The sequence below is a fragment of the Hippopotamus amphibius genome, chromosome 7 (assembly GCF_030028045.1).
Source record: "Hippopotamus amphibius kiboko isolate mHipAmp2 chromosome 7, mHipAmp2.hap2, whole genome shotgun sequence".
NCBI lineage: Eukaryota > Metazoa > Chordata > Mammalia > Artiodactyla > Hippopotamidae > Hippopotamus > Hippopotamus amphibius.
This window is the reverse complement of record NC_080192.1, coordinates 84640914-84654097: the sequence shown is the minus strand read 5'-3', so window position 1 is coordinate 84654097 and position 13184 is coordinate 84640914. Positions and strand designations below refer to the sequence as shown.

General features: G+C 55.8%; 1 protein-coding gene across 6 annotated transcripts in view; it reads right to left on the bottom strand.

Annotated features, from left to right (window-relative positions):
* The window catches only part of SH3RF3 (SH3 domain containing ring finger 3), a 224441-nt gene that overhangs the window by 115316 nt on the left and 95941 nt on the right, over positions 1–13184 (bottom strand). For 5 of the 6 annotated variants that reach the window (XR_009054670.1, XM_057741557.1, XM_057741559.1 and 2 more), the window contains exon 2: positions 552–806. The exons of the other annotated variant lie outside the window; for it this stretch is intronic. Coding sequence is in view for 4 of the 5 variants with exons in the window: in XM_057741557.1 (XP_057597540.1) it covers positions 552–806 (255 nt within the window). In the remaining variant the exon portion in view is untranslated. The remainder of the gene's footprint in view (positions 1–551; positions 807–13184) is intronic. 6 annotated transcript variants of the gene reach the window in all.

Here is a 13184-nt window from a genome sequence, read left to right as displayed (position 1 = left end):
CTGCAGCGGGAGGAGGTGAGGAAGCCAGGAAGGAGGGACATTCACAAGGCCCGAGGCCACCTCTGTCCTCTCCACTCTTCACCCCCGAGGCCAGGAGGCCAGAAACCAGGCCCATCCCCATCTCACCAGCGCCCCAGGACAAGCGCAGAGGAAATGTCACTAACCGGGTCAAGAGGCCCAAGCACACACATCCACCACTTGTGCTCTCCAAGAGGGGCCATGACAGGCTGGTCTCTGGGCCCAGCTCCCACCCCCAGATTCTGACAGGGGTCTCTGCCACAGTCTCCCCAGCAAAGCCCCCTCCCAGGGCCTATGAGCCCTGGACACACCATGACTCGGGTAACGAGGGTCCTGCTCCAGTTGCCAGCAGGCGCTTGTTGGGCTGGGTATCCTCTCCTTCCCCCTGACAGACCCTCAGGAAGAAGAAACCACTGCTCTCCCTGCTGGGAAGGCCTCAGGGAGGGGCCAGGACTCACACCCAGCCTCGAGCTCGGCCCAGGCTCCAGGCTGGAGCTGTGGTGGGGGGACGGCCGCGTTCAAACCCACCTTACCTTGCGGAAGGTCAGACAGTCCTTGTCCTGGTCTCTGTCCTTCATCTCGAAATCATAGAGTGCTTTGCCCTGGGGCGGAGCCTGGGGCAGCGGCCGCACACCTTGGACGTAGCTGGTGGGCAGAAGGCCGTGGTACCAGCGCTCATCTACCCGGTGCCGCAGGACGATGACGTCCCCTTCGCTGAACCTGAGGTCCCCGGGCTCCTTCCCCTCGTAGCTGTGCAGGGCTTTGCTGGAGGGCGGCTGGGGAAAGCTCTGGAAGCAGAACATAGCGGTTACTCAGCGGCTGCCCACCGGGCCCACTTAGAGCCTGGCATGCGGGGCCCCCAAGTCTGAAAGCCTAGGAGAGGGAATACCTCAAGAGAGCACTCCCCCATTCCAGCAACACGGGGCCAGGCCCTGCTGCATGGGAGGTCTGCAGAGAGTCCCGTGACACACCCCAGGCCTTCACACAGGCTGCCTGGCTCCACGCTGGAAGGATGCTGAGGCAGGAGTTGGGAGACCTTCATCTGAAGCGCACAGAGATGAGACCCTCTCACTGGAAGGAGGTAGAATCCCCCCGCCCGGGCTCTGGCTCCAGAAAGTGTTACTACTGTGTGCTGACCTGTTGTCCCCTGGGTGCTATTTCCATCTGCTAGATTTCCAACAACTACCACGCCACAAAATGTCCCTTCCCTGAACCTCCACAGCGACTAGGAACATGCATCCAGGGGCTTTTTGAGCTGAGGAGACAGACATGCAGGACAGTGCTGCACCCCCGTGTCGCTGCCTCACAGCCAAGGGCATGGCTCGAGGTCCACAAGCGACCCCCAGGGCTGGGAGCTCTAATGAGGGGTTCTAGCCATCATGGACCCCTGACCCCTGCCTGCCATGGCTCCCAGCTTCCTGAGGCCACAGCAGTCTCATCCACAAGTACAATTTTAAGGGCCTGAGACAGAATCCTCTTCAGGTCATGGGATGCTCCTGCCCTCCTGTCAAAGATCAGCTAAGCTACCACCTGTCTAATCTGCCATCTGGCCTCGAGCAGACCCCTGGGCTCCCTGCTCTTCAGCAACAAGTGGTCCATAGAGCTGCCCCTCCCCAGTGCCTGGGACACCCCCACCCCCATCCTCGGGCCTGGTCTGTGAAGGCCAGGGCACCCAGGTTTCTCTCCCCCTTCTCTGCAGCAGCCAATTCCTGCTCAGCTGAGCAGCCCCGCCAAAGGCCAGCTCCCTGCCAGGAAGACCAGACAGAGCCTCATGTCTTGTCCACCACATCCCCATGTCCACACCTGACAGCTCCCCATGGCAGCGCCAGAGGGTTTTCCTGGAAGAACTCAAGGGGGAAAAGCCACGGCCAGCTCTGTGCTGGGGGCATGATGGGTGAGCTCAGGGAGGGCGGTGGCCAGGAGAGAATGGGAAGCACCCATGGACTCCACGGCCAGAGGGCAGCGAGCCCTGCCACAGCTCTGCATCAGGACACTCTGGCCCCTGGACATCTGCCAACGTCTGGAGATGGGTCTGGTTGTCACACTGGGAGGTGGACCTTCAGGATGGGCCCACGTGGAGCTCCTGGCTAAGTGTCTGTCTGGACCCCACCCTGCCCCTGAGATTAAATTTACCAAAAGAGAGGAACTTCCTCATCCTACATGAATTTTCAGTCCATCACAACTAGAAGCCTTTGTTTTTGCACTGGGCAAGTTTCACCAGTGATACTAGAGAAGCTGGGACGCCCAGAAGGTGAGAGGTGTTGGGGGACCTCCTGCTGGCCTTGGAGAGTGGGCTCGGAGAGCGCATACACCCCCCTCACCCTTCCGACCACAAGGGCCGTGCTCGAGAGCCACACTCTCACAGCCACGGATGGAGGCCAGCGGGGAGTTCTCCCCACCATGGGAACGAGAGCAGAAGGACCAGATCCACCCTCCACACCTGCGGGCCCTGCGCCACCTGTGCCCTACAATGCACCCCCTGCCACTGTCCCAGGGGGGAGGACACTGAATTTCCACTCGAGCCTGCGCACCACCCCCACCAGCTCGACACAGAGGCCACTCTCACATACACGGAGGGTCAGAGAAGAGGGACTGAGGTGCTGCCCTGGCTCCAGCCCTCGTGAGGCCCTAACTCTGAACATTCAAGGGGGCTTCGTCCTCCACTGATTCTGCAGAGCAGGCACAGCTCCCCAAGCCTGTCTGAGAACGAGGCCCGACCTCCTGGGCCAGCCCCACCACACCCACTCCCCCGCCTCTACCAGCCTCTAGGCCCGCCGTGACCCTCAAAACTCTGCACTTCCAACTTCCCTCCCACTAGGTGACTCAGGTCAATCTAACTGCTGGCTCCTCACCTCTGCCCGGATGTGCCACATTCTGGCCCTGCACGCCTTACCCCCACCGCTGAGGGAGCACCTCTGCTATCCCTGTGCCCACCTTTCCCTCAGCCTTGAGTCCTGCCGCCTCCACCGTCAAGTCCTTGCCAGGGACCCTGTGCCCTGCTTCCACCCCCACCACCTGGCCCTCACCTCTCCTGCCACGGCCCTGGGCACCGAGCTCTCCCACCTCCCGGGAGCCCCTAGCTCCCCCTCCCCCCCCATGGTACCCCTACTAAACCAGGAGCCCCAGAACAGACCGCAGGGCTTGCCCAGCTATCCCAGGCTGAGGAGCATTCCTGGCACATGGCTGGTGCCCGACGTACACCTGTTAATTCTCAGCGCTCAGGTCATTCCTGAGATTAAGGCCTGAGGAAACGGGGGTGGGAAAGTGACAAACAAGAGACCTGTCCCGGCAACCACTGGAACCTGCATGTCTTCTACATCTGGGGAAAGGCCTACCCCAGCCTGTGAGCGAGGGGAGGAAAGGGCCTGTCACTTCCCAAGCAGGGGCAGGAGTGGACCGAGCAGATGGCACAGGCCCCATGCCACAGCCTCAGGCAGCCACCCCGACCCTGAGGTCAGAGTGCAGGGCTGGGAGCAGCAGGCAACCTCACTGGCTCTGGTCACAACTGCTGAGGCAGCCACGCACCTGTCAGCTCCCATCAGTGGACAGGAGGAGGCGAGGGGGGGAAAAGGGGGAGCAGGATGGGGATGGGGAGACACTTGCCTCACTAATCCCCGCCCCAGAGAGCCAAGACCAGCATCTTCTAGAGTAAAGCTGAGAGGACGGAAGCCTCTTTCAGATTCGGGGTGCACTCCTGGGGGTGAAGAATAAAAGTCAATCCTGCTAGAGGGACAGCTGTGGCGCGAACCTGGACCTCTCTGCCTGGCAGCGCTCAGGGCTGGTGCCTCGGCACCTCCAGCCTCTCGTCTTCAAAGCCCTGGATGAAGTGAACTAACTAGTCCATGACAAGGGCTTAGGGCAGGCAGACGCCATGACAGGAAACACTCTGCAGATGTCACGGCAGCAGCCAAAGGACCCAAGACCAGCCCCTGGCCCAACCTGAGGACGCCTGTGGGGTGACTGTGGCCAGTCCCTCTAAGCTGTCACTGCGCACTCCCCGCGGAGGAACCGCCAAGTCGAACACTGCCGCTGAGCCCCCCTTTGTAGGCTTGAGACATTCAGGAAAGAAAATACAATAAAAGAGAAATAAAGGAAAATGCAACTGGGATGCCTACAGGGTAATTAACACAGCCACCCTGCGGGGTGTTCATGATAATTAAGACAGGTGACGTCAATCTCACAGCTCACGACTCAGGCGTGCAGGACCCAAGGGATCACAGCATGCGTGCACAGCAGCCCCAGATCTGTCTTTCACTGGGACTGACATGTAGGCGGGCTTTACAGATGCACTGCTTGCACCAGGCTACCCACGAGGCTCCCGAGGGGGCTGCCTGGGACCAGGTCTCACTGCCCAATCCCCCAGCAAGGTAGGGTGAAGAGTGTGGACAAAAAACTCACTCAGCCTTTAGACTCCAAGGACTCATTAGGTTCTCCCATGCTGTTCCCCAGCAGCACGTGTTAATAGTCGAGGCCCCGGGACCATCCGCCCCCAGGACAGATACCGCCTGCTTTTGTTTTATGTTACATCCTTGACCTTGGCCTGGTACAGATCACACACTCAAAACACCTACCGAATGGACGACCCTGTGGGCTGCCAAGCCAATCCCCGGACTAGGGCCTAGCTAAGGGCCTCAGGCAAGAAGGATTTTTCCCAGGATGAGAGGTCCAGGGTCCACGCAGCTCTAAATCCTGTTGTTAACACTGGCTGGGCCCAGATGACCGGAAACCCCAGGGATCACTCAAAGAGGAGCCAGGCTGAGCAAAGGCTTAGAGCTGGAGACACAGGGCCTGCCTCTGGGGGAGACACACCCCGGTGAGTTCCCTGCACAGTGAGTGGGCCCCAAGGGGAGAGTGCCCAGCCCCAAACCAACCAAGGGTTCCAGGGTCTGAGAAGGCAGCAGAGATAGCCAATCGTCCCATGAGTCCATTTGCTCCTCCTGTCGGAGAGAATATTCTAAGCCCACCAGCTAAGAACTTCACCTCCCAGCCTCACTCACAGGGAGCCTTGGCCACATGGCAAAATTCCAGTCAATGGAGGCAAGCAAGAGGGACTTGTGCCTATTCTGGACTGTGCTGCGTTTCGTAATGACATTTTTTTTTAAGTCTTTATCAAATTTGTTATAACATTGTTTCTGCTTTTTTTTTTTTACGTTTGGTTTTCTGACCACGAGTCATGCAGGATCCCAGCTCCCCCTCCAATGAGGGATTGAACCTGCAACCCCCCCCCCCCCCCCCACTGGAAGGTGAAGTCCCAACCACTGGACCACCAGGGAAGTCCCCTGTAATGACATTTAGAAGGAAATTCCACTTCCTGTCCCCCCCGCTCCTGTGGCTTGAACAGCAAGGTGGGGGCAGGAGGGCAGCTTTTTCCACAAAGATTACACTCCAAGCAAAGAAGGGAAGGACCCCGGGTCCTCAGATGACGTCGTGGAGCAGAGCCTGGATGTCATGTGAAAAAAGGAAATTTTATCCTGATTGAGCCGCCGTGTTTTCGGATCTTCGCATCAGCAGGTTAGCATGTAACCTGACTAATTTGAGGAATCTGAGGTGTGACTAACGATTCCTTTGCTCATAAGCAGTTTTCAAGCCAAAGCGTTTATATCGCTGTGGAGGTTGTCACACACACTTTCCTTCTAACACAGACACTCTCATATTCAGAATTACCTGAAAGGACACATGTTAATAATGTATTTAGCCAGAACATCCCTGTCTCCTAGTTTACAAATTTCATCTGTAATGAAGTTGTCACTGTATCACACGCCAGCTGGTAGGTTCCTGGGTTTCACTTTTATTGTTGGTTAAATTTCAAGTTCCTTCTTCCCTTCTTCTTAATAAAAGCCACCTTTGGATCCTAGCTGTTTCATGCTTTCATTCTGATGGGGTTTTTTTTTTCCCTTCCCCATGTTTGGACACTTTTATGTCCAGGAATTTATAGAACACCATGACAGACCAGGTCCCGCACCAGGCTCTGTGATGTGGGGGATAAAACACCCCTTACCCAGAAGGTCACAGAAACATGCAACCAATGCACAGCGTGTCCCCACACAGGTGTGGTGAGGACACCAAGTGCTGTGGTGTGATGTGACCATGAGGGTAGAAGCTGCCTTTAGTTGAGTTTCACATTTCAGCGAGATTAGGGAGGATTAAAGAGTAAGCATAGCTTTCTTTTTCTTTTTTACCCTTTTTTCCTGTTCCCGGACTTGATCAAAGACTCTTCTCAAGTTTCCGCTCCACTCTCTTGGCAGCAGATTCACTGATGTTCCTGGGATTTCGCTGGAAGGTGGTGAACTGTCAGGAGACAGGGGATTTGAGGAAGACGCAGTGACTTTGGGCCTGATGAAGTCATTCCCGCGGCTTCCTGGGATGAACGGGGCGTACAGCGCCAGTGCTGCGCCAGGTCAGGCATGTGGCTCCTGCAAGCTCTGCTCGAATGAGCTGATACAACCTGATAATAAAACAATCCTGTTGTAAGAAAAAAACCTTTTCCAAGGGCACTCTCCTCTTCACAGAATTTATGCTTAAAAACTCAATTCACCCTTCTAAGAACGCAAAGCCAATCTCTAAGCCACCGCGTAAATCAGGCTGGAAAGACACAGGGGTCAAACCTAGTCCATCAGAGACACGGTCCCAGTGAAGGGGGAGAGCGACTGGGGATCGTCCTTAGGAAAAGCCGCTTCTGACAGAAGTGGCTCCGTTTCCATCTGGGGAGATATTTGCAGCCCACATTCGTGGAAATGTCGGGAGTGAAGAGAACTGTGCCGGACAGCGGGCGCGCTCACACGGGACAGTTCACACGCGGCCGGGCTCGGGCTCACACTGACGAGGGTCCCCGGGGACACTGCTGGCGGGGAAACGGTCTCCTTCACTCCGTGACAGGAAGAGGGTCACCACTGGGACCGCGCCTTTAGGACTTGGCCTGAGCGACAGGTCCACTGAGGCCCGCGGGCGTCCAAGTGCCGGCAGATCCCAACAACACGGCTGCGTCCCTGGGTACTGGCTTTTCAAAGTTCCCACGGGCCAGAGAACACCTGCTGCATTTTGCCCGACACGGCTTCACAAGGTTCGGTGTCCACAGCCATCTCCCCGTTTCCGGTCTGTCTGGGCGGTCATCTCCGCGTTTCTGGTTCGCGGCGGCGGCAATGGCTGCGTTTCCCGTCTGCGTCGGCAGCAGATCTCCTCGTTTCCGGTCTGGCTTGGCGGCTGCGGCCGCTTTCCAGTCTGTGTCTGCAGCAACCTACCCGTTTTCTGTCCGTGTGGGCGCCGCGGGAGAAGCCGCTCAGGAGCCCTCGTGCCGCGGACTGCGGGAGGGGGTGGGGGTGCTCAGGTTCTCGCCCCGCAGTCTGGGCTCAGCTCCTCCCCACGAGGGCCCCTCGGAGCCTCCACATGGAGCGCAGAGCTGTCCTCGCGTGGCCTGAAGACGGGCTCACGCCTGCACTCCTCCTGCTCCTGACGGAGGGGATGGCGCGTCGGCTCCACGCAAGAGGCGCCTGGTCCGGTGTGCGCGCCACCCGGAGGGCGGAGGGGACACGCAGATCCAGGAGCAGCGGAGGGCAGGCCGCCCACGGGGATGGGAGACAGACACAGTGGGGCGGGCTGGGTTCGCTCCAGCTTCACCAACCTGGGCTCCGAACTGTCCCGGGTGGACCCCCGCGCCCCACACGGGATGACCCCCGACCCGGGATAACCTCCAACCCGGCCTTGTGTCCATCTCATGTTCCCATGTGGGAGCCCTAGGGACAGCCAGGTACCGACCCAGGAGCCCTGGGTCCCCAGACACTGTCACAGGTCCCCAGGGGCTGCCCTGCCCCGTTGTCCTCTGCTCCCCTCCTAGGTGGCCCCACAGGTCCCTGCAGCAGACCCTGGGCCAGGGGCTGGGCTTTACTTTCTGACCCACACCTCAGCGGGGAGGGGTGTGCTCTGTAACATCCAGTTCACAACGAAAATCAAAGTTCTGATAAATATGAAAAGGTGAGGTAAAAGGTCAAGGTGAGCAGTGGCCAAGGTCAGAGCCCGAGTCTCCCTTCATCCCAGGGCAGCAGGGCACCTGTTACACTGAGGAGCAGCCCCGCCAACCACGTGTGGGAGCAGGCTCTGCACTCAGCCCTGGCTCACACACCAGAGGTCATCAAATCCATCCTCCCACACTTCCCAGGAATGTCAGGAGGATAAAACCGGTGATATGTAAGGAGCTTTTCGTCTCAGTGGAGAAGAAGCCTCTATAAAAAAAAGATTCTCAGAGACTGTTTGCTGAGGCAAACTAGTGTTCCAGGAGCCTGGATGTGGTCCTAGAAAAGGCAGACGCTTCTAAGTATAGAAAATAGCCAATAAGGAACCCACCTCTCCACCTGAAATACAGGTCAGATGGGTGCAGTGAGGATGCCCCAGCCTGGCACCTGCACACGCTGGCTGCATATCACACTGGTGAGAAGTGAAATCAGAAAAGTCTAACCGCTGTGTGACACCCTCTGTCCCCTCCTGTGTCCCAGTGTACACTGGCTCAGGGTTCCTTTGCTTCCAAAGGACACCCTTTATCCTAACTCACAGTCACTGTCACCCCTTAGTTGTAAGGACCAGCCGCTTTCTCCTGAGCACCTGGGTGGTACCCCTTAGGACCCACCAGATCCTCCCAGCCACCCTCTAAGGCTGGCCTTATGTTATTGCTGCTTTGCAAACAGGAAGCTGAGGCACAGTGAAGTTCAGTAACCCCCACCCCCAGCCCGGGTCCCAGAGGTTGTGGGAGCGGCAGGCGGTCTGCCTCCCGACCTCAGTGTACACCTGCCACTCATGGTGTTCCTGAGAACAACGCAACTGCTTATCTAGCTGCTACCTGGAGCCAAGCATGCCAGGTAAGTGGATTACTGCTCACAGGAACCCTATGAAGTAGAAATCATTCATTACTACCAATTTATAAGTGAGAAAAATTAAGAGGCAAGTCAGCTCCTGGATGTCATGGGGCTGGTAAGAGGGGGCAGGTCTCAGCTCTTAACCACCACCCAAACTGGAGAGAGGAGGGCCCCCAACAGAGCTCTGATAATTCTGTTTAGTGTGAAAGGAAAAGGAAAAGTGGATCATTGACTATTAGGCCCTGGACTGTTCTGGCCTCAATCCAGGGATGCTCAGCCAGTCATATATCCAACACATTCCACCCGGGCTCCTATGGGAAGTACACTCACCAGAGCCTGCTTTATGGGGTAAAAGAGGCCTTGTACTAGGATCTCCAACCATCTCGGAAGGCCTGGGTATCGGGAAGGAAAGCAAACGCTTCCCGTCAGCATCTGTCCTTTTTCAGGAAAGGAACTAGAGGCAGCTGGTTCCTTTTAGGCCCTTATTTCAGCCCATACTAACCACCACATTACCTTAAATACTTTTTAAAACATCAAGTTGCAATGCTACAAGAAAAAAAAAAAAAAAGACTAATACAAGAAGGTAAGGGAAAAATAAGGTATTTGTAAATATCCAGGTTAAAAAAAAAGTAAGTTTCCCTAGGAATCCAGCTTTGAGCACCAGAAGGGAGACCCGCATTAGAGCAGATCCCAGGCCCTGGAGGAGTTTGAGGGAGGCTGTGCATCAGCACATTTAGGGACTCGGCTCTGCCACATCCCTGACACCCATGCCCCCGTCTCCCCATGTGCAAAATGGGCGTCAGAAAGTGCCCTTCTCCCAGGGATCTCGTGAGCCTGAATGAGGGGACATCCCTCTGTCACTCACACGGGTGCCTGGAAGCAGCAGGTCCAGTGCATGGTTCCCTGTTAGTGTCAGAAAGTGGGATGTGACGCGTCGTCTAAACTCGTCCACCTCATTCGACACGTAATGTATACACAGGCCAGCTCTGTGGCAACAAAGACCTTAGGCAATAAATCTGATGAGGACAGTTTGTCTTTTGATATTATATGGCAGCATCAGTTGTAAGACGGAAAGGGGGGACCTCCTGGTGCAGCTTTGCTCCAAGTGTATTATGTGTGCTGGAGAGCCAGCCCGGCTCTGGGCTGTCATGCCCACAGGAAGTTCCTTCTCACCTTCATGCTCTTGTGTGACTTTACAGTGAACGTGAGTAGACCCTGAGGTGTCTGCCCAGGGCCAGTGCCTACTTCAGACCCAGGGGAGGCGGCCACTCCAGCCGGCCAGGCTACACTCACCTCCCACGGGCCCAGGCTGCCGTGCAGCCCATCCCATGTGGATGGAATGGGTGAGCAAAGGCTGCACGTGCCTTCTGCTGGCTGCCATGCCAAGGCCTGGCTTCACCATTCAGTTCCCCATCAGAACAGCTCAAAGGAACCCAGCGGTTTCTGATCATTTATTACGCGTGGCAAGAAATGCTTCATTACATTTGTGAGGACACGATTAACATACCATGTAAATTCAAGAGCGTGGTATTCCTGGCCACCCACACAGGCACTGAGCTGCTGCCTGCTGACCCCGGAGTCTGTAAGCCCTGCTCAGCAGAGAGGCTGACGCCCCCCCACCTCCAGGTCCTGCCCACCGTAGGCGGCCCAGCCTGTTCAGCACTGCAGGGAGAGCTAAGAAATGCATCCCAGCTCGAAACACAGAGACCGAAGGCACAAAGCCTCCATCCAGGAGGGGCTGAACAGAGGGGAGCCTGGGGCCTTGTGTGTGGGGGTTGGGGGTGGGGCGGGAAGGCTCTGTCTCACTCCCACACAGTCTTGGGAACGCAGGGGTCAGAGGCGGAGTTAAGGAACTTCATGCCGTGCTAGAGGAGCTGCCCTTTGTCAGAGCTGAGCTGCAGGCAAAGAGGAGGCAGCCCTGGCTGGAGGTCTCAGCCTTGATGACAGCTGCTGCAAGACCAGACTCAGAGCTCTAGGGCATGAGCTCCTGTAAGACAGGGCCCACAGAGCACGGGGGACACTGCAGGCTGAGCAGAGAGGCCACGGAGGTTGCAGTGGGTGGGACTCAGCTCTCTGGGTAAAGAGCCTCTGCTGTTGCTGTTTACTGTCAGCCTCAGCCAATACACGGGCCAGACCAAACCACTCGGAGGATGGGCAGACATCATGCTGTCTTCTCGCCACAGCTGGAGGGAAAGTCACCTTCTTGACCTGCCACTGGCTTGCGGGCACCCGCAGCTCAGTGTAGACGGGCTCAGCCCCAATCCTGCGCAGGCCAAGGCCACCAGGCCCAGGTTACCACGAGGGCCAAGGAGCCGCAGCCCCTCCTGGAGTCTTAACAAAAGACTCTTAAGAACTGTTATCCGTATTCATTCATCTGCTGAGTGTACACTGGACACCTAACATGTGCCAGACACAGTCCCAGGAACAACTAATTTGTCACAAACAAAATAGACAGAAAACGTCTCTGCGCTGCGGGAACACACACTTCAGAAAGAGAGAGAGGTGTACAAAATAAGCCATTAGTACGTGAAGCACATTGAAGACAGTGAGCCCCGCGGACCAAGTGCACGGCGAGAAGATGGGAGAGTCAGCAGGCTGGGGCTTTGTAGTTTAAGTCGGTGAGAGAGATCTTGGAGGGGCGTGAAGGCTGCAGCTCCTGGGGACAGACACACTCCAGGCAGGAGGACAGGCAACAGGCCTGGTAAGGCCCCACGTTTATGAAGTCCTTTTTTCACACTCAGGTTGGTTTCTCTTTTTTTAACTATGAAATTCTTTAAAATATTTATTTATTTATTTATTTTGGCTGTGCCAGGTCTTAGTTGCCACACACAGGATCTTTGTTGAGGCATGGGGACTCTTAGTTGTGGCATGTGGACGTCTTAGTTGCAGCATGCAGGATCTAGTTCCCTAACCAGTGATCGAACCCAGGCCCCCTGCATTGGGAAGCATGGAGTCTTACCCACTGGACCATCAGGGAAGACCCTCAAGTCAGTTTCTTCATGAAGCAAAAAGGCAGAGAGAAAAGGGGAGGAGGAGGCAGGAGCAGCTGGGTGGCTGTGACTGATGACAAATTCGGGGCTGCATGATGGCCAATTCCTGGCGCTTACTCGGCCTAGACCACCGGGGGGAAGGAGGGTCTGTGCTCAGTATTGGGCGATCTCAGTGTCATGATTCCTGATGCTCAGGGCAGCGGAGCTCCAGGCGGACAGTGTGGCCTTTCACTTTATCTTCTGACATCTTGGAAAGAGCACCTTCCTATGCTCAGGAGAAAAGCTGAGGAGTCCTTTGTAGATTTTGGTCCAAAGTCAACCACAGACACTATGAAGATTCCAAATCCCTGGCTTTTCACGTGGGCTTGGACCATGAGCTGACCCTTGACATCGCCTGTACTAGGCACATTTATCGAGACTCCCATCGTAAATACTGCCCAAGGTGCTAGTGGTCAGTGATAAGGGGCTCAAAGTCCCCTCCAGAGCGTTCCCAGCCCTTAACACAGAGCCTATGCATGGAAGGGATCACACACACACACGCACACGCACACATGCACGCGCACACACACCCCTGTCAACTACAATTGGCACTCGCCATTGGCATTTGCCATTTACCTCTACAAAGATTACGTCATGTGCTGCTGCAGCTGCTGACGGCCAACGCCCCCCTGAAAGGTGTTCATGGTGGAGAGCTGAAACGAGGCACTCTGCTCTGTGAAAAACTGGCAGAATAGGTCGTTAGACAGTTAGATATTTTCAGGAGCCAACTTTATGGGCCCAATTCTTGTATCTCCTCATATCTAGAAAAACACTAAAATCCTTCCTGGTGACAACTGCTCCTTGTGACTAGCAGTAACCTTTTGTAAACAGTATGTTCTTGATTGCATGTTCTTCCCTTTCACCAAACCACATATACACTGAGCTTCCCCCCTGCCTCTTTGGAACAGTTTCTCAGAACTATCTGGGATGCTGTCTCCTGGGCTGCAGTCCTAATTTTGCCCCAAATAAAACTTAACTCGCGACTCTCACGTTGTGCATTTTTTTAAGTCAACACCCCCCCTCAGCTCTTGACGGGTTGGGGCGATGGCATTTGTTGTGCATCTGTGTGCAGATCTGAAGTATCTACCTTGTTCTATCCATCACCCACCCACTTCCTGGCTACTCCTCTGTGCAGGTGCCCAGTGAAGGACTGAGCATATAACAATTGCTGGGAGGGCACAGGCACCCTCTCACAAAGTCGGTGAGGAAGATGGAGCACTTATTTCTATGATAACACACAGAGCTTACATGATGTGAAAAATCTACAGGATGAAAATCTTGATACTTCTGAGAT